The 22357-nt window shown below is 33.8% G+C and overlaps 3 protein-coding genes across 8 annotated transcripts in view; 2 read left to right on the top strand and 1 right to left on the bottom strand.

Annotated features, from left to right (window-relative positions):
- Positions 1 to 22357, bottom strand: part of LOC119069828 (RNA helicase aquarius) — a 45760-nt gene that overhangs the window by 21726 nt on the left and 1677 nt on the right. The window lies entirely within an intron of this gene.
- LOC119069830 (G-protein coupled receptor Mth2-like) lies at positions 429 to 11300 on the top strand. Of its 4 annotated transcripts, none has more exons than XM_037173995.1 (10): positions 429 to 895; positions 7187 to 7629; positions 7699 to 7891; positions 8032 to 8146; positions 8322 to 8400; positions 8461 to 8618; positions 8691 to 8835; positions 8902 to 9000; positions 9544 to 9713; positions 10715 to 11300. In XM_037173995.1, the coding sequence occupies exons 2-10, from the start codon at positions 7349 to 7351 to the stop codon at positions 10741 to 10743; spliced, it is 1269 nt and encodes a 422-aa protein (XP_037029890.1). In that variant the 5' UTR covers positions 429 to 895; positions 7187 to 7348; the 3' UTR covers positions 10744 to 11300. The 4 variants fall into 4 exon arrangements, with proteins under 4 accessions (XP_037029890.1, XP_037029891.1, XP_037029892.1 ...); XM_037173996.1 differs by having other exon boundaries at positions 429 to 808; XM_037173997.1 differs by having other exon boundaries at positions 429 to 690.
- LOC119069829 (probable G-protein coupled receptor Mth-like 5) lies at positions 15581 to 21624 on the top strand. 3 transcript variants are annotated; one of them, XM_037173991.1, is made up of 9 exons: positions 15581 to 15618; positions 17816 to 18015; positions 19455 to 19582; positions 19642 to 19794; positions 20222 to 20406; positions 20467 to 20661; positions 20722 to 20891; positions 20966 to 21101; positions 21172 to 21624. In XM_037173991.1, exons 1-9 carry the CDS (start codon positions 15596 to 15598, stop codon positions 21428 to 21430), a joined length of 1449 nt encoding a protein of 482 aa, XP_037029886.1. In that variant the 5' UTR covers positions 15581 to 15595; the 3' UTR covers positions 21431 to 21624. The 3 variants fall into 3 exon arrangements, with proteins under 3 accessions (XP_037029886.1, XP_037029887.1, XP_037029888.1); XM_037173992.1 differs by lacking the exon at positions 15581 to 15618 and adding an exon at positions 17110 to 17662; XM_037173993.1 differs by lacking the exon at positions 15581 to 15618 and adding an exon at positions 17110 to 17580.

Consider the following 22357-nt stretch of genomic DNA (forward strand, 5'->3'; position numbering starts at 1 on the left):
TTTTATTGGTGAACGGATGCGGCTCTATATCGTAAAGCAAACACTCTAACAAGAATCTATATCTTATCAAAAAATCATAATGTTTTAAAATTAACCAAAAAAAAGTTGAAATAAAACGTTGTGGGGAGATAAGTGTTGATAACAAAAGTGTGAAATAAATATAATTATGTACACAGAAAGAAAAGACAGACATAATAACGAAAAAAGAAGAAGAAGAAAAAACACAGCACAGAAAATAATCCACTTGCACAAATACAAGAAATAAGCGATTTACACATTGGAACAACACTCAAGCTCAATAAACGATAATAATATTATACACAGACCCATTCCAAATGAAACAACATTCGGTTTTTATTCAGTTAATAAGTTGCTCTGGACGCGATCGGACGCAATACAAATTCAATAAATTGTTGAAATTTACATGCAATTTATTTTTTGTTCATTCTTTCTTTTACAAATTTTAATTTGATTAATAATTCTTTCACGTTAGCGCGCGACGGTTTGTTTTGTTGTGAGATGGTTTATTGAAAAGATTTTTTTTTTCGTTTTCGTTTAATATTTCAGTTTTAAAAACATATTTCGCTTGTGTTTATTGAACAATTTTTTATTTTATTATTTTCCATAATCTGAAATTAATAACGATTATTAAATCTATAAATATATATACGCCACTCAGACAATGAAACGGTGGATATTTGCGTATTAATATCTGAAAAAGGCGATGCAACATTGAAATTTTAAACATTTCCACCGATGCACTTTATTAATTGTGTTAATATTCAGCAAATTTTTATGATAAAAACATGTAAATAAAACAGAATTAAAAAATCGTTCTGTTCATTAAACATCAACCAAAATAAGTAAAAAATGAAATAAAATGTGAATCGAATCCGTACGTTATCCATTCATAAAAGAGGCGTTTATAACGCTATTTATCTTTTAATATTGTGTGAATTGTTGTAATTAAAAACTCTTAACCTCCACAATTCGGTTGTGAAGATTAAGATTACAGCAAAGCTGGTTTTGCGGGATATCAAAGAATCTTTCGAGTTAAAAGAAAGACAGAAAAAAAACCATAAACCGATTAACGTGTTAGTACTAAGACGACAGTGTCTCAATTGTTGGTTGGGTTTTTACCGTCTTAATTTGTTCGTTCATTTCTAAAATAGCTGAATCGTGTGTTTAGCTGATAACCTAATTTGCGAAAAATATGTGCCAAGGTATTTCACCAAAAAGTTCAATATAATAGAAACGGAGAAACTATGTCGGTTTTTTGTCAGGAGTGTCAACGGGTTTTTCTTATTAATATCGAAAATGTGACACACAAACATACCGGTGTCTATCAAAAAACCTTAAGAATTTCATACGAATTTGGGTAGATAATTTAGTATTTCATTTTAAGTTGACTTTGCACATTGCCATTTCTCCTGAACTTATCTGCATTTGAAATTGTTTCAGGTAATAAATTTTTGTGTTGATAGGAAAGGAATGCAACGTTTTGTCACAACTCAAAGACGAAACGATAAGAGACGATTTGTCGTGGCAACGTTGTTGTCTTGCTCCGAAGGAAGAGTCAGAGTTAGGACTTCTTATGCGTTTCACAACTGTTTCAAACTTTCGTCTAGCTCTCTTACTACATGTGAGCTTCATTAGATGTTGTTCACAAATTACGTAATGCAATACTATGGTATAGTAAAAATGCTTACGGTAGCATTTCTGCTTGCAATGTTCGATTGGCAACATGAGGAAAAGATCACTCGAATGTTTGGATCGTTTTATGCATGCAAACAGACTTTATTCAACCAGAAAACTGTTTTTTCTCTGTATTTACTAATCATCAGGTTTTAATGGGAAAATCTGTGAGACTGCGACGGATATTAAATTAGAGAATAGTCAACGAGCTATCTTCTGCATCATTATTTTTGGAGGGAAACAAAAGACTGGATCATTTACGACGACGAACGAGTATTTTAGTGCATCTCGCGAATATTGTCGGAGCAACGAATTATGTGTTTACAATACTTTAAATGAGGACAATAGATTCGTTGAAATCGTTAGAAAGAATTTATTTCCCTACATCTATTGTAAAGCGTCATTGTTTTCCAAAAAAACAAGCGCTGTAATTTTACGCTATAAAGCACCTTTTCAGTATGATTGTAGGAGTCAAAAGAAAAGCATAACAAACTAAACTCGACTTTATGAAGCGTGAGTTTAATTTGATTTGATGTATTAACGGAAATGAATTGTCCTCGAGTATAACCATACTTGATGTCTTCTGTTATTAAGTGCATCAATACTTTTATTCCCTGTCATTCACAAAGGACTTCCCCGCTATTTTCAACATCTTTACCCATCTTCACCTAAGGAAAGGATGTGTTCACCTTTGCAACACTTTGCCATTTCCTTATGATATGGTTTCTAAAGTGGAAGTCGAAGCATTCATTAATGTAATAAGAATTAGATTTTCTTTGACCGCCACATAGAAAATCACAAAATTCGGTTCCAAAACCTTACCCCAATGTTCACACTACACAAAGTCATCGAGATATGCTGGTAGCAACAATGCGTTTTGTTTACATAAGTTCTTCAAAATATTTTTTTTTACGTGATCTCGTGCCATAAATGAAAAATTTCATTGTTTGCTTCTAATTTCCACTTACGACAATCGATCGTGTTGCCGAAAATGTTTTACAGCATGTAATGGTAAACAAAACGATTGTTTAGCATTCAAAGAGTTACACCTAATTGTTTAGTACTCAATCGATTATGAAGGCATAAATAAGCGGGCCGTTGAATGTAGGTGACAATTTGACAAGATATTCATAAAATTAAAGCAAACGATTTTCCACCTAAAACAGTCAAAGTTAGATGTATACATTTCGCATAAATTAAATGCGAACAACTCGGTTTGTTATAACGATCCGTGGCAGAGCTTTTCAGCCTATTTATGTAAATTATTATAAACAAAAATGATATTCCAACCCAAATACTTAATATTCAATTAAAAGAAAGAAATTTTATTACCATCGAAGTCTGAATGAAATTGAATTACGATTGTTGAAACTGTAACAGCTAAAAAATGATAAACATTCTAATTTAAATTCAATTAAGCTTTCAATAGAATAATTTACGATGTGATCTGAAATTTATTTTGGTTGTAAAAACCCAACTATACCCGTTGTGTATAAAAAACACTGATATTCAGTCTAATATTTTTGAAAAGTAAATTCAATGTCTGAAAAGTTCATTGGTGCCGAACAATTTAACATTCTTTCTGGTTATTTTTTTTTGTTCGAGCAAACTTTTACTCTTGAAAGTATTGAACAGTTTTTCCGTCGAGAAAATAAATTTTCTTTTCTATGAAAATAAGAGAAAAGTTTAATAACTAACATTCAACTACTGTCGTTTGAAAGGATGTGTATAATGGGCTGCACAATTTTTTCTTTCAATCTATTGCTTTTTCTCTCGGATAAGCTATATTTTATGTGAAAATCAGTTGAAAATAATGTTATACGTTATAAATGCATTGAACAGTCTCCACGAAGCCTATAATACTGCAATCTGCGAAATTACAAGACCGCATTTTTTCAGAGGTGTAACAAAAATTCCATTGATTTTACAGAGGAAATAATAATGGCTATGTAACACAGCACAGCTCTGAATAGGACGTCGAATAAAACCGCAACAGAAACTTTTATTTCCCATTAAATGTTTTAGTTTCTGTGGTTTTTTTTTACACTAAAACTATTTCAGTTGCAAATTTAAATTCAAATATTTTCTGGGTACGGCAGTATTATTCGTCTAACTAATAAAAGAAAATCGTGAATTCACTTTGCTTTCTCATTTAATGCTAACTTCAAAATGAAGAAACAAAATAGAAAATTCAGGGAAAAACATGCATTTTCAACTCGTTCAATGCCATTGAAATGGAAATTCAGTGCGATACACAATTTCGGCGAAAATTTTTTCATTTCCAACGTAATTCGCATTTTCTATTCTATCAGATTTGCATCGTGAATGCAGTGCTTTATGGCATATATTCATTGAATCAATTTTATCGCTCGCAATATTTTTGTGTGTGTACAGAATTAGGGCCCTAAATGTTACAGATTAAAAAAGGCGCCAGAAACGAATAAATATTTAAACAGAAACGTATACACATTAGCTTTGCTTTGGAATATGACGTCAACGAATTTTATTTTATTCAACAGTGCAGGGTGCAATAGTTATTTACATAGTTAAAGTTATGGATTAAAAGTACTATTTTCATGTGAAATTTGTTGATCCGAGGAAAAGTAAACGTGAATCACACGAAAAACTTCTTTTAGTAATTTTCTCAATTTTCTCCGCTGAAACTTTCGATAATTTTGTTGTGCCCTCTCGCTACGCTCTGGTCACATTTACTTGGAAATGGAATTTCAAACTTTTTTTTTTGACTAAGTTAATAAATAAAGTTTGATTTGGATGTTGTGTTGCTGGCATTTACAGGATGGGGTTAGAATGCCAGCAATACAAATTCTTTCGATGGATTAATAAATAACTATTTCACTTCTATTCCGAATTAAGTACACAATTTTACATACGGATCGTAGAATCTGGGTGAAAATCCATTACACCATGGTCTGAGTTGTGAGAAGTTTATTTAAGTTCACGGTGGAATAATTTCACCTTATGCTTTTGAGTAAACTACCTCACATTTCAATGGGACGGATGGTGGAAGTGGATTCTTGTATGATTATTTACCTCGCATTTGGCTCGGAGCAACACATTGCAAACGACTTTTCCATCATATGTTTCTTAGGGTATGTAGAAGTCAATCTATAGGGAAGTGTTACGTGTTCAAGATTTTTTTCCGACTATTGACCATTTTCAAATTGTATCGCTTCATTAAGAATTCTGATTGAAGCAATAAAGTTTAGTAGACCGAAGTCCAAAGGGAAGAGAAACAAGTCGAAATATGGAAGCATTTAATTAGTGGCATAGGTAATCATTGTTTCTTTCTATTTCGCTTATGATTTACTAGATGTGTAAATGCAAAAAGTTTTTATATTTCACTAGGTCTTTGAAAAACGTATGCAAGATGGGGAGTGTGTCCCTTTTGAGTGACCACATTTTTATTCGAAAATCTCACACATTTAATGTGACTGGGGAAGAGGGTGCTTTGAAATCGGAACGATTTTTATTTATTTATATGTATCGTAGTTTGACCTTGAAAACACACGTTACAGTTAAACATAATTAATCGGACCATTCCATTTCAATTCAACCACATTCCATTTTGTTTATAACCAGTTAAGAAATAGACTTTCCATCGTGTAAGTTTAAATGAACTCACACGCATTTAGGACATGCCTTTCAGTCAAATCCTTTAGTTCTGCACGGTACAGAGAAAATTTAATGTAGAACAAATTAAAACGAACATAGATGATGCAATGCCTACAGCTAAATACAGTTTAAATGCGAGGTTTTATTTCTAGTGTGCCAGAGCAGAAACATTTTTAATGGAACAAATGACTTCTTTTCAGTTATAAAATTGACATTATAAATAACTGTTAAATGTCATCATATTCAAACCATCCAAAAAATCCTAAATTCTTTTCGGCAGCAAAAAAATTCAATTAAAACTAATGCACTTTGTCAGTTATCTTTGTGAAATATTTTTTTTATACAAAAATCCTCTTATCATAGCAAATGTTTTTATGAAAGCTAAACATTTTCAAAACCGAAAGTTCATAGACATCGTGACACTTACAGTCGTAGCAATTAGTTTTGCGTACAGAACATAATATTTAATAATCCTCCACTTTTACGTGTAATCCATCCGAACATCTGAACCTTGAATTTTGTAATCAGGTCAAACCTGGCAAACCTTTTTGAAATATTTGGATAAGAATTTCGGTTAACCTGGTCTGACGGGGTTTTTCAAGTGGTTGATCTCGACTGACCTACTCCATTTTCGCTCTGGAAAAATTAGTGAAATGATCTCGTTCCTTCTTTTCTTAATCTAATATTAGGTGTCTGAAAATGAATTTCAATTTTACAGGTCGAATAAAAAAAAATCGTGGAATATTTCACCTACAAAGAACACATTTTATTTTCAGACCCAGGCCAGACTCAGAAAAATTTGTTAAATAAAACTACAGTGTGTGTCCCACTCGTGGTAGATTTTCAATCACTTGAAAAGTTATTCAAAGTAGTAAAAACCAAAATTTCGAATTCTTTCCGTTGGCATAAAAGGAATCAAAAGCAATGAACGCTACAATTCGTATACAAAACATTTTTCCGAGACTGTAACACTAGTACTAGCATACACTTAGCGAATGAATAATTGAGAGTACATTGTAATAATATTGGTTTTTGCATGTTATCATTCCAAAGCTGCTGCTTAACATTCATTTTTTATTGAAAGTTACTTTCGGTGCAAATTCATCAAATTATTTTCGGCCAAATGCGAACATTGATAATAAACGTTTTGAACAGCACTTAGTCAAGTGAATCTGTCGTATAAATCAGAATTAAAGAAAATATTTATCAATCGAAATTCTATGCATTTTTAGAAAGAAAATTATCATTCAGGTCGAGGTTGAGGGAATATCGGAGAAGTATGCCAATAACATCTGAACCGACAACCCTTCGTTTTCGTTTGAGCAAAGTAGACTGTACTTAGTGGCGTGAACAACTATAACTTTCTTAATTTCAAAAGTGATATAAACATTATTCAGATATCATTTACATTTAACGTTTCTTCATGAAAGAAACAGCAATAAAATCTGAACTTTTCTTTGTTGCGAATTACAATAAACAATTTATTGTCACACTGGGACAACGCTAAATCTTCGACAGTAAATCGATCGTTTAACAATAAAAAAGAATATCGAACGCGTTACCTAAAGCTCCATTAAAATAATTCTGAACAAACATTATGCAGAAAGCAATTCATGTAAAATTGTTCAGCGCTGGTATCGACAGATATATATCTTTCCACTCGTCACATTGAATCATTTTTTTTTTAAATAGAAAAATGTTAGTCTATATTTACATACAATGCTTTTCCAATCATTCCTCGGTATTCCGGCAAACATTTTCAAAGTTGATATCCTGTAACACCACTTTGTCAAAGGAATAAGTCATGTCAGCGAATCAATCGCTTACACACAGCAAAAATAAAATTATTTCTTTTAAGAAAACATGAAAAAACTTTATAAACTGTGCTGCACAAACAGATGATAGACGTTTCAGAAACATCTAGACAATTTTTTTTTTCCAAACAGTTTAAAAGAGAAACGTATACACTGCAAACGATACGAAACCAATTTTTATAAATAAAAAAAGAAAATAACAAAAAATGTGTTTTCGATTTATGTACGCCATTGAAATTGTGATATCGATAGCAATTGTAGCTCGATTAGCCGAAGCTAATCAACATCCACCGCCGTGCTGTGGACAACAAAACATTTTGAAGGATCGTTCGTGCAACTACAACGGCCTCAAGGGCCAAATTTTATTGGACTGTGAAAATGGAAAATACCTATTGGACCCGAGTGACAATAAGCTCGATACATACCACATTTTGGAAAATGGATATTTACAGATGAACTCAAGCAGTCCGCCTGTACCAATTGACGCGTAATTGAATGAATGATTTTTTTGTTTAGTAAATTTTAATCAAATTGATCGATCAAATCGACTACGCAGATATTGTATCACAAATTACCTGGGAAATGGAAGCAATGAGACGAGAGAAGTTGCGCTGGTATGCTTTGGTCAGCATGTCAAAACCGCACCAATTATGTTTATGGTGAAAGGGACAATGGCATTGATTTCGGTTTTCTTTTTACTACTCACGCTGTACGTTTACTGGATAATACCAGATCTACGAGAAACGCAAGTAAATAAATTGTGCAAATATAATTCAGTCGCCCGAAGTAAAGACACCTCCCAGCCTTCCTTATAACCATATTGAAAACGAAATTTTAAACTTAATATTAAATCTTCAATTGACTGGGAAATTCTACTTCAATTCAATAGGACAAAGTCACCTGTGTAACACTCATTTGTTTGATGATATTTATGCTGGTGCTTGGAATTATTCAAATAGCAGAGCCAGAAAAATTGACACAGTCTTTCGTCTGTCAACCATTCGGTAATTGAACAATTATTGCACACCTGAGCGAAAAGAAAGTTTTCAATTGTCGTATGTCGCTTGACATGCACATATTGTAACCACCCAAATGGCAATTTTGAACTACATTTTTCGCCTGTTCCTCTGCTTGTATAACCATTCCGTCTTAATTTTATATTTGAATTTTCTTCTGTAGCATACATAATTTACTACTTTTCGGTTGCATATTTCACATGGCTCAACTTGATAATGTTAAATGTGTGGAAAAATAGCGTGTAAGTTCATGTGCAAAGCAATACACAAGCAATTCCTTCTTACAAGAAATCTTCTCCCAGCATACCGAAATGGAATATCGTCGAAAAACATTGGTATAGATTGAACCACGTCTACGGCTGGTGTGTACCGACAATTCTGACAATAACGGTTTACATAACATCAATTCTAGAAGGAGGATATGACCCTGGTTTCGGTGAGAAATCATGCTGGTTTGAAGGTGAGTTTCTTTTATTTTCCGTTGAATTTTCCGACAGACAATAATGTAAATATGGAAAATTTTCGTGATTAGAAAAACAGGAAACATGGACATTCCTCTATGCTCCAATATCGATAATGCTGATAATAAATATAATTTTGTTCGCTTGGTCCGCTTATGGGATACATTCACATGGTAATGATGTGAGTCCCGATAAACGAAGAGCTTTGATATACAAGTAAGTAGAGCTGTCTTACGGCTCTCAAAGACGGTTCAATTGACACTATACAATCATCGTTCACAGATTCACGTTGTATTTCAAATTATTCATTTTGGCCGGATTTACATGGATCTTTGAGGTTCTGTCGTATCATTTTCAGAAAGACTTTGATATTTCTTATTGGTAAGTTCTTCGTTAATTTGTCTTAATTTGAGTTATTCACAGGGACCAGTTGTCTTTCCAACCATATGCAAAGTAGATCTTTTCTAAAACTAGTTCCAATGTCGATTTTTTACAAAAACATCATGAACCTCCGTAATATACATTGAATTTCTTAACTGTATTAAAACCACGAAATGAGAGTAACATACAACTTCGAACCGGAGAGAACTATCAGATATTTCTACTTGAAATCAAATTTACAACCAACCGCCTGCACTTTTACTAAAAATTCTGTTTATCGAACGCATATTTGATTAATTCAATCAGACTTTGTTAGGATGACCTGAAATTGGTCGGACTCTTGACCCACAAATCTTTTGTTTGTGCGTTCAAATTGAAACTAGCATGACATGAGAGTGATCCATCTCCGAGATAAACAAAAACATCACAATCGAGCAGATGTTTTGTTTACTTTGTGTGCAATTCGTAGGTTCGTCAATGTGCTGCACTGCACACAATCATCACGGTCCAATTAATTTATTTGATAAATCTTAATTGCAACAGGTTCATCACAGACATATTGAATGCATTGCACGGTGTGCTGATATTCTGTGTATTGGTGGTGTGGCGCCGGCGAGTACGCAAAGAGCTGGCGAATCGACGGATATTTTGTTTACGAACACCGGCTAGTTGGGCAGAGAATCGTGATCCAGAGGAAGAGCAACTGAATGATGGTATTGTTACGAAATGATTTTGTGTTTTTATTGTTTTCGAAGCTATACGCATTCAAAAACCACTCTCATGAACCATAAGTAGTCATTTCCGATAAATTTAATCAAAATTGAATGTAAGTAATTGGATCCGCACTAATCTTCACGTGACTAACACCACATTATACACAAGATGTGCGCGCCGCATTGTTTCAGTGCAGGAGTTTTAAAGAAAAACAAAAACCACTAAAACAAAACACAAGAGCATTAACACCAATTGAGGGCCTGCACCGGCATTTTAACTGTTAGCATTTCAATTTTATGTTTTCATGTACTCATTTGCCGGTTGAATCTATATTATTTCTTTAACGGATCAATAGACATTTACATAACAACAGATGATAAGTTGAAAAGTTGAAAAGTCGAGTTTTCGTGTGAATTTTGTTGAGCCGAGGCAGAGCCGAGTTTTGAATTTGATTGTACATTCTAAGGCCGTCAAAGTTCAGGCAATTCGATGAAAAGAACGATTTTCGACCCACAAGCACGTAAAATAAATTCATAAAATTGCGACATCTACGTATATGAACGTTAAGAGACTTTCGTCGGCGCACATGTCTAAGCAAATATTAAATGAAATCTTCCAAATATATTAAACATTATTGTATGGTACACATAACATTGGTATATTGAACAACATGTAACAAATGTGGTCTATTTCGAATTCTTCATGCATCAGCCAGAGCGTACGAAATAGAAACAAGTGTTTTGAATAACATCGAATAATTGAATGTGTAGTTACAAAAAGAATAAAAAAATATGTTCGCCTGCGTTATTGTTATTATAAATATATATCCGCAATATATAGCGAATGTACGATCATTTTTTCGTCATTTTGAAAACATCCAAAGAATCGAGTTTTAGTTCATCAAAAATTGACAATACTCTTTCATCATTAGACCTTCATATCGTTTTACTAACCAAACTAATATTTTGCTTTTTGTTTTCTATTTCTATTTCTTTTTCAGAAACTAAACACCACTTGACACATAAATAATTCATGTCGACTAACAGCCGAATTCAATATTCATCTCTGTACATAACTATTTCCTTCACTTTTTTTTCGAATGAAAACAACGCTTAAAAACATTGACTCTATTACTTTTGACTCGGTGTCGCCGGGTGTATACCACCCCAAACTGAGTGCATAACATTTCGATTATAAGATAAATAATAGTTGTTAAGATTTTAAAAACAATCACCATAAAAATTAGTTTAATGTAGAATTTATCTATACGAAGCAATTAAACATTCACGGCATCATCATTCACATTTTACTAAATGAAAATGTTATAAGTTCATTAAAGAGTTAACGAATTTATAGTTTGTATAGTCAAAGTGCATTTAAACATTTCAAAGTGTTTGTATTTAGTTAACGTTTCCATTTCTACTTAAATTTACTAAGATGTTGCTACGAGTTATAAAGCTGGCAATGATATTTTAGATGTAAAAGGTTTTTTTTTTCGAATGAAATGGAATGAAATTTGAGACAAATTCTGTATTAGGATGTTTGTCGATTCTGTATTTTAAATTTTATTCTCTTTGTTGTATAAATAAAAACAGAAGCTTTTAATTGTGTAAAATCGATTGATTGAATGAAATAAAGAAAATTTTATTTTCTCAATTGCTTTTTCTCTTACTCGAAAACCAGAAGTAAGAAAACAAGAAACAAGAATGATAAATGGTAAGTGGGTCGTTGAATCAATTCAAATCGAAGTAAAACAACAACGACTGAAGGACCTGAAGGTATTCTCGAACTTTTAGTCATCAGTTATTGACATCGTGTTCTCTTATATAGCACAAAACTAATCATATAAAAGAGTATTAAGTAAAGAAAATGTACTTGTTTTCACGCATTGTAAACAATGGAAGTAATAGATTTAATAATTATATGGTGATGCCAGCAAATATTTGATATTTCTCAACTAGCAACTATCAAAAATTCGACCAATAAATGGGTAAGTAGTCAAAACAAAAATCAGCCGAAGCAGAACTCTCGAACGGTACCACTGAATGAACGAAAAATTATATGAACGACTGCTTCAAAAATTGGTTCACTGCTATTTAGATGTATAACAGCCGAATAGTCGGAAGTGTTGCCAGATAAGCATTGGGTTTTTAGTTTCGGGAGTTCGAAATTTGGTCAGGACAATTTTTTTATTTACGACAGAATCTACGGTTAATCGTTCAAAATGAGTGACAAAAAGTATATACGAAAATCTATTTCATCACTCAAATGATGCAAGAATAAGACCACTTTTCGCAGCGCCGTTGCAGAAATGTGGCTTTTTGAGCACCAGTCTTGAGGCTAATAAATATATCACTGACACTGTTCGTTGTTGTTTATTTGAACTACAATTGCAACGCCTCAATTAGCCGATAAGTATGTTTTTGTTGTGAAGTAATATAGGACGATAACACATATTAGAACCTAGCATCAAAGTATTAAATCGATTAATGACGTAGAAAGCTCACAATAATAAATCATATAACACAGGCGAATGTTGAAAAATCTACTGACTTTGGTTTGGCATTCGCTTCTTCATACAAACAAGAACCGAGCAGAGCGGTTTCATAGTTGAATCATACAGTCAGAGTCAGTGAAATTTCAGCATGAATTTGCTTCAGCTGTTTTTCAGCTGATACACACATACAATTAAAACCGTTTATACGGTTGAAGCTGCTACAGACACGCGCGTGGAAGTGGTAAAACCGTACAAAACATTTTTGATTGTTTGTATGGATGAGCTGAAAAACAGCTGAAGCAAATTCATGCTGAAGTTTCACTGCCTCTAGCTGTAGTTAATTTTCAACATATTACTCTGTTTATTACACAATTTCCCTGAGATTAGACTGAAATGAAAATATTTCCAACAAAGACTAAGACTTTATGAGAATGACAAAAATGTGCTACCCAAAATTTTTAGCTCCAAGATGTTACTCTATAGGAATCACAAATGTCATAAATACAAACTGAAACAAATACTATCTGAATGACGTCAACCTAAAACGCAGACCTACGTAGAGTGTGTTTCTATGGTTAGAATTATAAATAAAATATTTTCCAAATAAAAAGTGGGAAGCAAATTTCTTGTGAAAGCCCTTCTGAAATCGGTTGTTTAAACGACAAATAAACCAATACCAGCCGAAAAGTCTAGAGATTCATATCGCTCAGTCACGTAAGTGATTAAAATGGTAAGGTGTGAAGTTAAGAAAAAGCATCAGCACATGCTGTTCTTAAGTGTTTCAATAAACGATACACGATTACCAATCATGTAATCGTTCGTTGTATTACAATTGCAATCATGATTCAAGTTTTTATCAGTGAAAGGTAACGAGATAGGAAAGTGGTTGCAGCTATTGAAAGTTAGTTGCAACCACTTTCCTAAACATACAATTCGAAAATGGGGTAGCTGTTTTGAAAGCTAATCTCTGTGTCCTTTTTTCCATGGTTATGGACATTAGTACTGCTGTATTGTAGGATTGATAAAATTTGAATCAAATTCCGGAGTCTGTATCCGTTATGGTTATCAAATAAACTTGAGTGAACAAAGAACTTAAAAAACTCTTTGAGGACTTCCAACTTCAAAAGATTTTCTTGCAGATTTATGAGAATTTTCCTCTGAATTGTCAACGAATGTACTTTAAGATTTTCAAGATTCTTTTGTTTACCTGCTCTTCAATATGACTAACTTTTTCGTCTTATTTCGTGGGATGGCTGAGAGGTCGTCTGCATTGTTGTGGTTCTTTCAACTCTAAATTTCGTTGTTGCAATATAAACCGAAGAACAAACAAACAAAATGTTTCGCTTAAGTTTGTATATCACGTTCATATTTCGATTCAACATGTTATAATGTGGTTTAGATGTGTACAGTTGTGCACGAGTCTGAGCTACATTATGCACAGTTGGTTTCCTCAATTTCAAATGTAAATTTTTGGAAATTATGGAAAATGCGTCCATCAAGAAATTAATTGAATTCGGATTTCGGACTGCATATTTGTACCGGTGGTTCTGGGGGTGATGCAATATTGACGGCCAGATGTAGGTAATGGGTTAAAGAAGACGGTAGGTGTTGACGGTATAGAAAATATGTGAACGCAAGCGAACAAGGGACGAAAGTAAAAAAAATTCAACCGTGTGCGAAGTTTGCAGCCCGTGGCCGAAGGCCAGGGCGGCAATCGCACAGGTTGAATTTTTTTACGTCGTGCCATGTGATCCACACAACTTTTCATTAAAACAGCTACGAAAATTGTAATTTGAGCTTCCTTATAATGTTCCAACTGATGAAATTTATCGAAATAAGCTGAAATATGCGGGGGTCCAGGGGGCGGCAGCCTCCTGGTAAAAGAAAAATTTATAAATTATTGGCCACGTTCTTTTCTATCACAACAATCACAGTGATCACAACGACACCAGACGGAACACATGTTGTTGCTGTCATTTACTTTCGCATCCTCGTTTGAGGGGCGAAAGTACTTTCGCTCCTCTGTTGGGAGGCGAAAGTATTTTCGCACCTCTTGTGATGTCGTGGCTAACTGAGAGTTGAATTTTTATACTTTCGCATCTCATTCGGGAAGCGAAAATTACAACTTTCGTAGTTGGTGTAATGAAAAAATATGTGGACGACCTCTTTAATCTGTCACATACGGCTATTCATCTGTTATCGATAACGATGACGAAAATAATGACAAGCTGGTAATCTGGTCCATTATGTAGTAAAATGCATATTAAAAAAATTGAAGTACAAGATTTCAAATCAACAGATTAAAAATGCTTTGATCGATGGAAGTAATAGACCCGAGAATAATATTGGTCATATGCTTGCCGTCTACAACAGGTTAAGTAAATCAAATCAATTGTCAGTTTGTCATCAATCAATATTTTGGTCGGTGCGGACTGATTTACGGTCGCTGGACATATATCAGGCTAACGTGTCTTCAGTTAAACCAAATCAATTTAATTATTTTTTAATTATTTTTATGATTAACTTGCCAATACTCTCAAAGAGAACAAGTGAGTGAGCCATGAATTAGTTTATTTAATTTCCAAATTTAATTTTTGTTTTGTTTCTTATGTACAAGATGTGCACTGAAGATGATGTAAATAAACATCGAAACGTTTGCTGAAAAAATATTGTTTCACTCAAAACAACTGGTCCAATCCAAAGAATATTCCCCAATTAAAAAAACAAATCAATTTAACTCTCTCAAGAGAATTCAAAATAAAGATGCAGACGACATCAATGAACGGCAAAATAATATCGCCGAATTTTCGATTTAAGTTTTTATTTTACTTTCTTGGAACAAATAATGGTGATGGACATAAGGTCACACAACTAAATATATTTAAGTTAAACAACAAACTGCCTTTATTATGTCTGTTATTGTTTTACCCAAAGAGTTTCCTATAATGTGACTGAACTACAACACACACATCATCATCAACAGGAGCAGCAGTAGCATTAAAAGTAACGAAAACAATTTTATTGAAATGCAACAACAAACAAAAGTTTAATGAGAAATAAATTTGCTGCATTAACAATTTTGTAAATAGAATGAGTCGACACATTGCGTTCAATTCATATTCAATGAATTCCGATATGAATCACAACCGCATAGCACACACACACACACATACACAATGTTTTCCATTCAACAGCCAACAAACAAGTGATAGGGTTTTAAATTGCAAATATGTAGCGATGCATTTTCGAGTGCACAGTTACAAACTTCCAAGTAAACTTAATTCGTTACACTTTGTGAGTTGTAATGGAATAATTTTATAGATATTTTCCAGACGTCAAGAACCGTACATTATGTCCCCCTTGATAATTGAACACCGCCAATGAATGTCTACTTCCGCAGATCACAGGTAAGATTACAATAATACAACACCGTTCGTTTTAATGGTATGAGTTTAACCGAAGCATTTGTTCACATATACATCCACTAGTTTAGTGCAGTGAAAACTATAACGGCTAAATTTTCGTGTGGTGCTACATGCAAGAAAATAATGTATGTCCTCTTCATAGGGACGCGCACCTTTACGTGTTGACTTAACAATTTGCGTACAAGATATACATAAAATGAACAGCAAATCTTTTCATGCGACTAGTCTTTCTATGCTGGTCTGATTAAAAACGGGGAATCGGTTACAGTGTAACAATAATATCATCTTCAAAACTTTTCCCTGAATATCTACGCAAGTTCCAGATTCGCTTCGCGGTACGCGTTCAAATTTGAACTTTAAAATAGCAATTTTTACCACCTATCCAGTCTCATGAATAATTCATAAATGACGAAATGACTGCCAAACTCGACTGTGACTCATGCTGTCAACTTAACATCTCAGAAAACCGTTCCTATTAAAACCGGCTGTACATACGCATCATGGTGTCAATTCGTAATGAACAAACCGGCACAGAAATTTGAGAAGAAAGTCGATAAAGTTAGCTGAGAACTCGCCAAAATTAGCTGAACATTCGCTAAAATTAGCTGAGTATTCCTAAAGTTTGATGTGTATTCACTAAAATTAGCTATGCTTTTGCTAGAATTAGCTAAGCATTCGCTAGAATTAGCTAAGCATTCGCTAGAATTAGCTAAGCATTCGCTAGAATAAGCTAAACATTCGCTAGAATTAGCTAAGCATTCGCTAGAATTAGCTAAGCATTCGCTAGAATTAGCTAAGCATTCGCTAGAATTAGCTAAGCATTCGCTAGAATTAGCTAAGCATTCGCTAGAATTAGTTAAGTATTCGCTAGAATTAGCTAAACATTCGCTATAATTAGCTAAACATTCGCTATAATTAGCTAACCATTCGCTAGAATTAGCTAAGCATTCGCTAGAATTAGCTAAACATTCGCTATAATTAGCTAAGCATTCGCTAGAATTAGCTAAGCATTCGCTAGAATTAGCTAAACATTCGCTATAATTAGCTAAGCATTCGCTAGAATTAGCTAAGCATTCGCTAGAATTAGCTGAAAATCCGCAAAACTTAGAATTCGATAAAATTAGCTGTATATTCGCTAAAGTTCGCTGAAATTAACTGAGCATCCGCTAAAATTAGCTAATAATTCGGTAAAATTAACTTAAAATTCGATAAAGAATTTTTATGACCTGTGGAGTTTACACAAATTTATTCTCGAATGCTGGATGCTTCTAAATAAAATTTATTTTTTACGACAACGCGTATACGAGAATTAATGTTTGCAAACAAAACCGCTTCGGGTAGACTCAACAATTGGCACCACACTAATAAGTGTTACGAGAATATCATATGGAATGGAAACATGATCGGACCACTAAATGAACGAAAAAGAGAAGACAACAAGAAATAAAATAAAATTTTTATTCATTCTGTAAACACGTATAAAATATCCAGTCAAGACTCTTGGTAACAGACGAAAAACCACACTAATGCAATTTACTGTAAAACAGAATTTCAACACAAATGGTTGTTTATTTGAACTAAACGAAAAATTATCCGACATAAAAGAAGAAGTCGAATTGAATTTAAATACGAAACGAATAGTTGAAACTGTTGTAACATTACCAAAACAAAAATGCTTGAAGATTTCCATCATAAATTCGTAAAGCAATTGTTCGGAAGTGAAAAGTGACGCTACGTTGTACGAATAGCGTATGAGTGCAAATCTTTAAAATCAAAAGTTAAAGTTTTTTTTTGTTGATGTTTTCGAACTCCGACGAACAATGTGCGTTGATGACGTGATGCGAAATAACCATTAAATACAAACGTTGTTGAACGCTGGTGAACGCAATTTGAATTTGTTTTTAAGAAAGGAGTCTACGCGACATTTAATTGTCCTCTTTATGGGTGATACATCGACTGATTTGATTTTTTGTTTATTTATTTAACTAGAAACGTGTTGAGTCACAAACATAAATAATTCAAACGGGAAAAAATCGAACATTTTTCGCACGAACTGTGAATCTCTGAACGGCATTACAAATGAAATGTTATTGAAATTGTTTTAACATTACGGCGCGGTGGTTATACGCTTAAATCTATTAAGCCGAGAGAGTGGAACAATAAAAAACAATCTTTTTAGGATTCAATTCGATAAAAACACAAGCACAATGAAATCAGTTGAAAGAATATTGATGTGGTTCGGGATGTACGTTCTTTTGTCAAATAAACACTTGGTAATGCTACAAAAACATGGACCGAATGCTGTTAGGATAAACAAATGTTGTGAAAAGAATGAAATATTAATAGATCTTCGATGTACGGAGGTGAATCGAACGGCAGGTGAGTTTTGTGAAATAGAATTTAGAAAAAATAAAGGGGAACCGTTTACGCAATGTTGTGCTTAGGAGGTGTGCTTAATGAGAATCAACAAGTATATGGGATATTTACACGCGGCGAGTTATTCAATCATTATTTAATCAGCATTTTGTCTGTTTATTTATAGGAATAGATATTGCAGCGGGTATTTGAGTTTTTTGGGATCAATCGAACCTCAGAGTAGCGGAGAGTTCTTGGAGGGAATATTTTTCTGATATTTCCGGCGTAATCTCAAAGTTAAACACAAGATTTAAGGGATCTTTGAGGTCTAGATGTTCGTAACTGACATCAATGTCGATAAATCGATTTTAAAATTTATTTCCTAATCCTAACCCTCTATTCATATTCCAAATCTCCGTATCCATATACCAGCCCGAAAAATTTCTAATCTTTAGAAGAATCGAATCCCATTTCGGGAGATAATGAAACTCGTCCCAATGAATCGAAAAAATCTCCTCAGTTTCCATCCTATAGGTTCAGTTGTTCTTTAGAAATCATCAACGGTTTAGTATGATTAAATTCGTCAATATACATTTTCCCAGCCTAATTCCTTTCAATAACCTTACCAATAAAATCATCAAACAAGAGGCTATTCCATGAACCGGATAAATGTGAACGAAAACCAAAAAAAAAGTTATGACGATTTGGTGAAATATGTTGAACCGAAATGTATTTTATTAATGCGTCAGTATCCCATTCAATTGCATTTTTCATTAAAACATTGACAAATATTCAACCATTTCGTATTTATCAAATTCATCTACTGGTCGGATAAACTATTTTTTGTCATCAATTTATTCCAACGGTCCTACATTCCATAAAAAAGATAAAAAACTGAAATTCGAATAGTAACAAAACAAAAACGTTGAAAATTGAAATAAAAATAATCGACGACAATTTCAAGTGATTGAAAAGCAATCACCATTACGATTTGAAAACGAGAATGGAAGGGAAAAAAGAAACTATCATCAACAAAGTGATACAGTTGGTGGTTTTATATGTACAATGCATACCCTCCATATACCATAACAATCTTCTCACCATAATACCATTTGAAAGTGATAATACAATTAGATAAATGATCGAAAGAATGAACGTAAAACAGAGTTTTGTCTAAAATCGAACACAGAAATAGAAAAACCCATAAAAGAAAATAAATTCTTATCTAAATAAAACGAGGAAAAAAAAAGAAATGTTTTTGATTGGTATATACTACACCAGAAAATAGAAAAAAAAAGTCTGTAGACATAGTATAGAGACCAGAAGAACACCAATGTGTAAGACGATAAGTTCGAAAGTGAAGTTAATTTTTCGACGGTATACATTAATGTTGTTAATCTCTCCATACTACCGTTGGAAACTAATTTATTTTCGTTTATTTATTTATTTTTAAAATGTAATAGGGCTCTGGCAACCATTCTTCACTGGCTATGATGGCAGAGAAAATGTTCAAGTTGACGAATTTTGGTTCGCCATCGGAGTACCAGATTGTGGACCGATGCAAATGTGGCCCGTTTATCATTATCAGAAGGTATGCTCGGTCGAAAACAGCGGATGTTCTTCTATTTAATTCGCATCATTTTGAAACAGAGTCAAGACAAATTACATTTATTACCCGATGGTAAACTGAGACATTACATTAAAAATCCAGACGATGAGGACGATTTGTATGAGAAACATATCGAAAAGGATGAGTCTCCTCTATACTACGACTACGAACAAGGGCAGTATTGCATGGATAAGGTAAATATTTTTAGAATCGAAAGATCAATACCACACACTTTGATAGCGAGTCTGTGAAGTAAGGTCAAGAAAAAAACGAGCTCTGGCTGCAAACTGTGCCATATATTCTTGCAACAAACTGGCATAGTATATGTCATACATTAATGCTTTGTCCAGTAGTCGGCAAGGAGATGAACTAAAATGTATATAACTTACAGCCAAGACTGAATGATACGTACAACAAACCTATTTTTTGTACGAGTACCTGGTACAATGAGAGTTCTATCTCTAAGAAAAATGGATAGTTTGCAGCCAAAGCAATTTTTTGTCAGGTTAAAAAGCTTTTCACTGCTAAAAAGCTAAACTTTGTGGAATAAAGTCTGTCCAAGACATTCCATTCTGTTTAAGTGATCAGCACAATTTCATTGAAATTTATCGCTCAATTCAGGCTATTTCAACAACCAAGTCCGAAAGTGTTGCTCAATTTGCTATGGTCTGTTCGCCGGAAAAAGTGATTCATTGGACCGACACTGACTTTCTGTTACGCAAAATTATCAATTCCGTTTGTCATGGCATATCCATCAGCATTTTGATGATTGTAGCAGTCATCTATTTCGTACTACCAACGCTGAGGTAACTTTTTCGGTATCGTTTTACTTGGCGTTTGATTTTACCTTTTTTTTGTTTTATCAGAGATCTAGTCGGCAACATAATCACAACGATAACAATTTGCCTGATCGTAAGCCAAGCAGCTAATTTGGTTAGAATTTTTACGGAATTTAGCAGTCACGTCAGTTTTATGGTTGCTGATATCGTTCTGTATGTGGCCCTATTGGGTGCATTCTTCTGGCTGAACAGTTTAGGCTATTACATTTGGCGCACGTTTAGGTACGTATAGTGACTGGATTGACCAATATCAGTATGAAGTACGGTTTTACATCTCATCAGATCGCGAAATGTTTTCCTGAGAGTGACTGACGGACGAAAATATTGTTGGTATTCGGGGTATGCTTGGACGGCCACTGGATGTATGGCATGCTTTGCGGTATTTGCTCATTTCTATTTGGACTCTGTCCATTCGAAAAAGAGATTTATGGTGGCCGATCAGGAAACAATCGGTAAAGGACAATCGGCTTTTCTGAGACGGGAATTTGTTCTCTAATTAACCAAGAAAATCAATTTGTCAATTTAGGATGGCTTGGCATTGTCATATTCTTTACGCCAATTGCATGCACAATTATCATTGACATTTTCTTCTACGTAACAACTATGCAAATAATCAATCGAATGAACACATATGGACGAATCCATCACAAACTGAAATCGAGGTACCGGCATTTCTTTAACGGATGTTAATTTGATCATTTCATTGACACTGAGACTTTTTTTTAATTTCAGTTTCGTCATGTTCTCACTACTGCTTCTCGTCATGTCAGTGTCATGGCTGTTCTTGATTTTGTCTTGGATTGACTACGACGGTCTACTCTACGCTCACATAATCGTCAATTCTGTACAGGCTCCGTTTATATTGTACATCTGTGTGTTACGGCAGAAACATGTGAAATTTTTGCTGAAGAAAACGTGCTGTTACAATGAGCCGCCATCGGCGTCAGATTGGGGAGATGAAATGACTTACATGAATGGGGGCGATTATTGATGACTAAAGACTTTTATGGACTTAAATACGGACTTATCATTCCCTCCATGTACAAAAATATGAAAATCATAGAATTTTAGTAAAAATACAGATTGCCTGCCTGCCTCTTAATCTCAATAGATTGATATTTAAATTAACAAAAAATTTTATATTTTCGTTTGTAAGGAGAAATACAAAGAAAAACTTTTTTTAAACCAAAATTTTAGTGAAATTCTGAATTCCGCGCATATACCAATACCACGCATATACAGAACGGTATTTTTTTATTTAAATGTGACAATAAGAAAGAGTGTTTCATTGTCTGGCAGTTTGATTGGTTTGAAGTACCGTCAGTTTCTGTTACCAGAGAAGTAACAGTTTTAAAAAAAAAACAGTCTGGCAAGAACAGTTGCCTCGAAATTCTTGAAAATCCAATTGTTCAACTGTTGCAAACTGAAAACCCGAAATGACAGTGAATGTCTGATTGTCAGATAACACTTCAATATTACTGTTAGCTTCGGGGGCTATTGAACAAAAGTTTTTACTCCACTCAATCAACCTAATTTCAGCTGACAGAAAGACATGTGAAACCTTACGTCTCACTTCCTCAATTGCTTAAAATAATACTTCCAAAAAGACATTTCCCAAATAAAATTTTTTCGGTTCATGCATATCTCTCCTCAGTTAACGTTGCAATTCTTTTAGTTATTCTGACTGACTCTCGAAGTTCAGTGCCATACTTGATCGAATGGATACCACATCCTTTTTCGATGAACTTTGGTAGTAAAGTCCAATGCGCCTTCAGTTATAACAGAACTTTGGGGTGGGTTATTGGGAGTGAGCAGAGATTGTCAACGGTCAATTTAAACAACTCTAAATGGAAGAAAAATGCCCTAGCCTTTAGAGCAGAAAATTTTGATTAGATTGCAATAGCATATTTAGGCTGCT

This window comes from Bradysia coprophila (genome assembly GCF_014529535.1).
Source record: "Bradysia coprophila strain Holo2 chromosome X unlocalized genomic scaffold, BU_Bcop_v1 contig_39, whole genome shotgun sequence".
NCBI classification, from domain to species: Eukaryota; Metazoa; Arthropoda; class Insecta; order Diptera; family Sciaridae; genus Bradysia; species Bradysia coprophila.

Coding starts and splice junctions, on each gene's coding strand:
- LOC119069829 (XM_037173991.1), top strand. CDS start 15,596: ATGTCTACTTCCGCAGATCACAG. Junction 15,619..17,815: donor TCTACTTCCGCAGATCACAG/GTAAGATTACAA, acceptor CAATCTTTTTAG/GATTCAATTCGATAAAAACA. Junction 21,102..21,171: donor CATCACAAACTGAAATCGAG/GTACCGGCATTT, acceptor TTTTAATTTCAG/TTTCGTCATGTTCTCACTAC.
- LOC119069830 (XM_037173995.1), top strand. CDS start 7,349: ATGTGTTTTCGATTTATGTACGCCATTGAAATTGTGATATCGATAGCA. Junction 8,401..8,460: donor AATGTGTGGAAAAATAGCGT/GTAAGTTCATGT, acceptor ATCTTCTCCCAG/CATACCGAAATGGAATATCG. Junction 9,001..9,543: donor GACTTTGATATTTCTTATTG/GTAAGTTCTTCG, acceptor TAATTGCAACAG/GTTCATCACAGACATATTGA.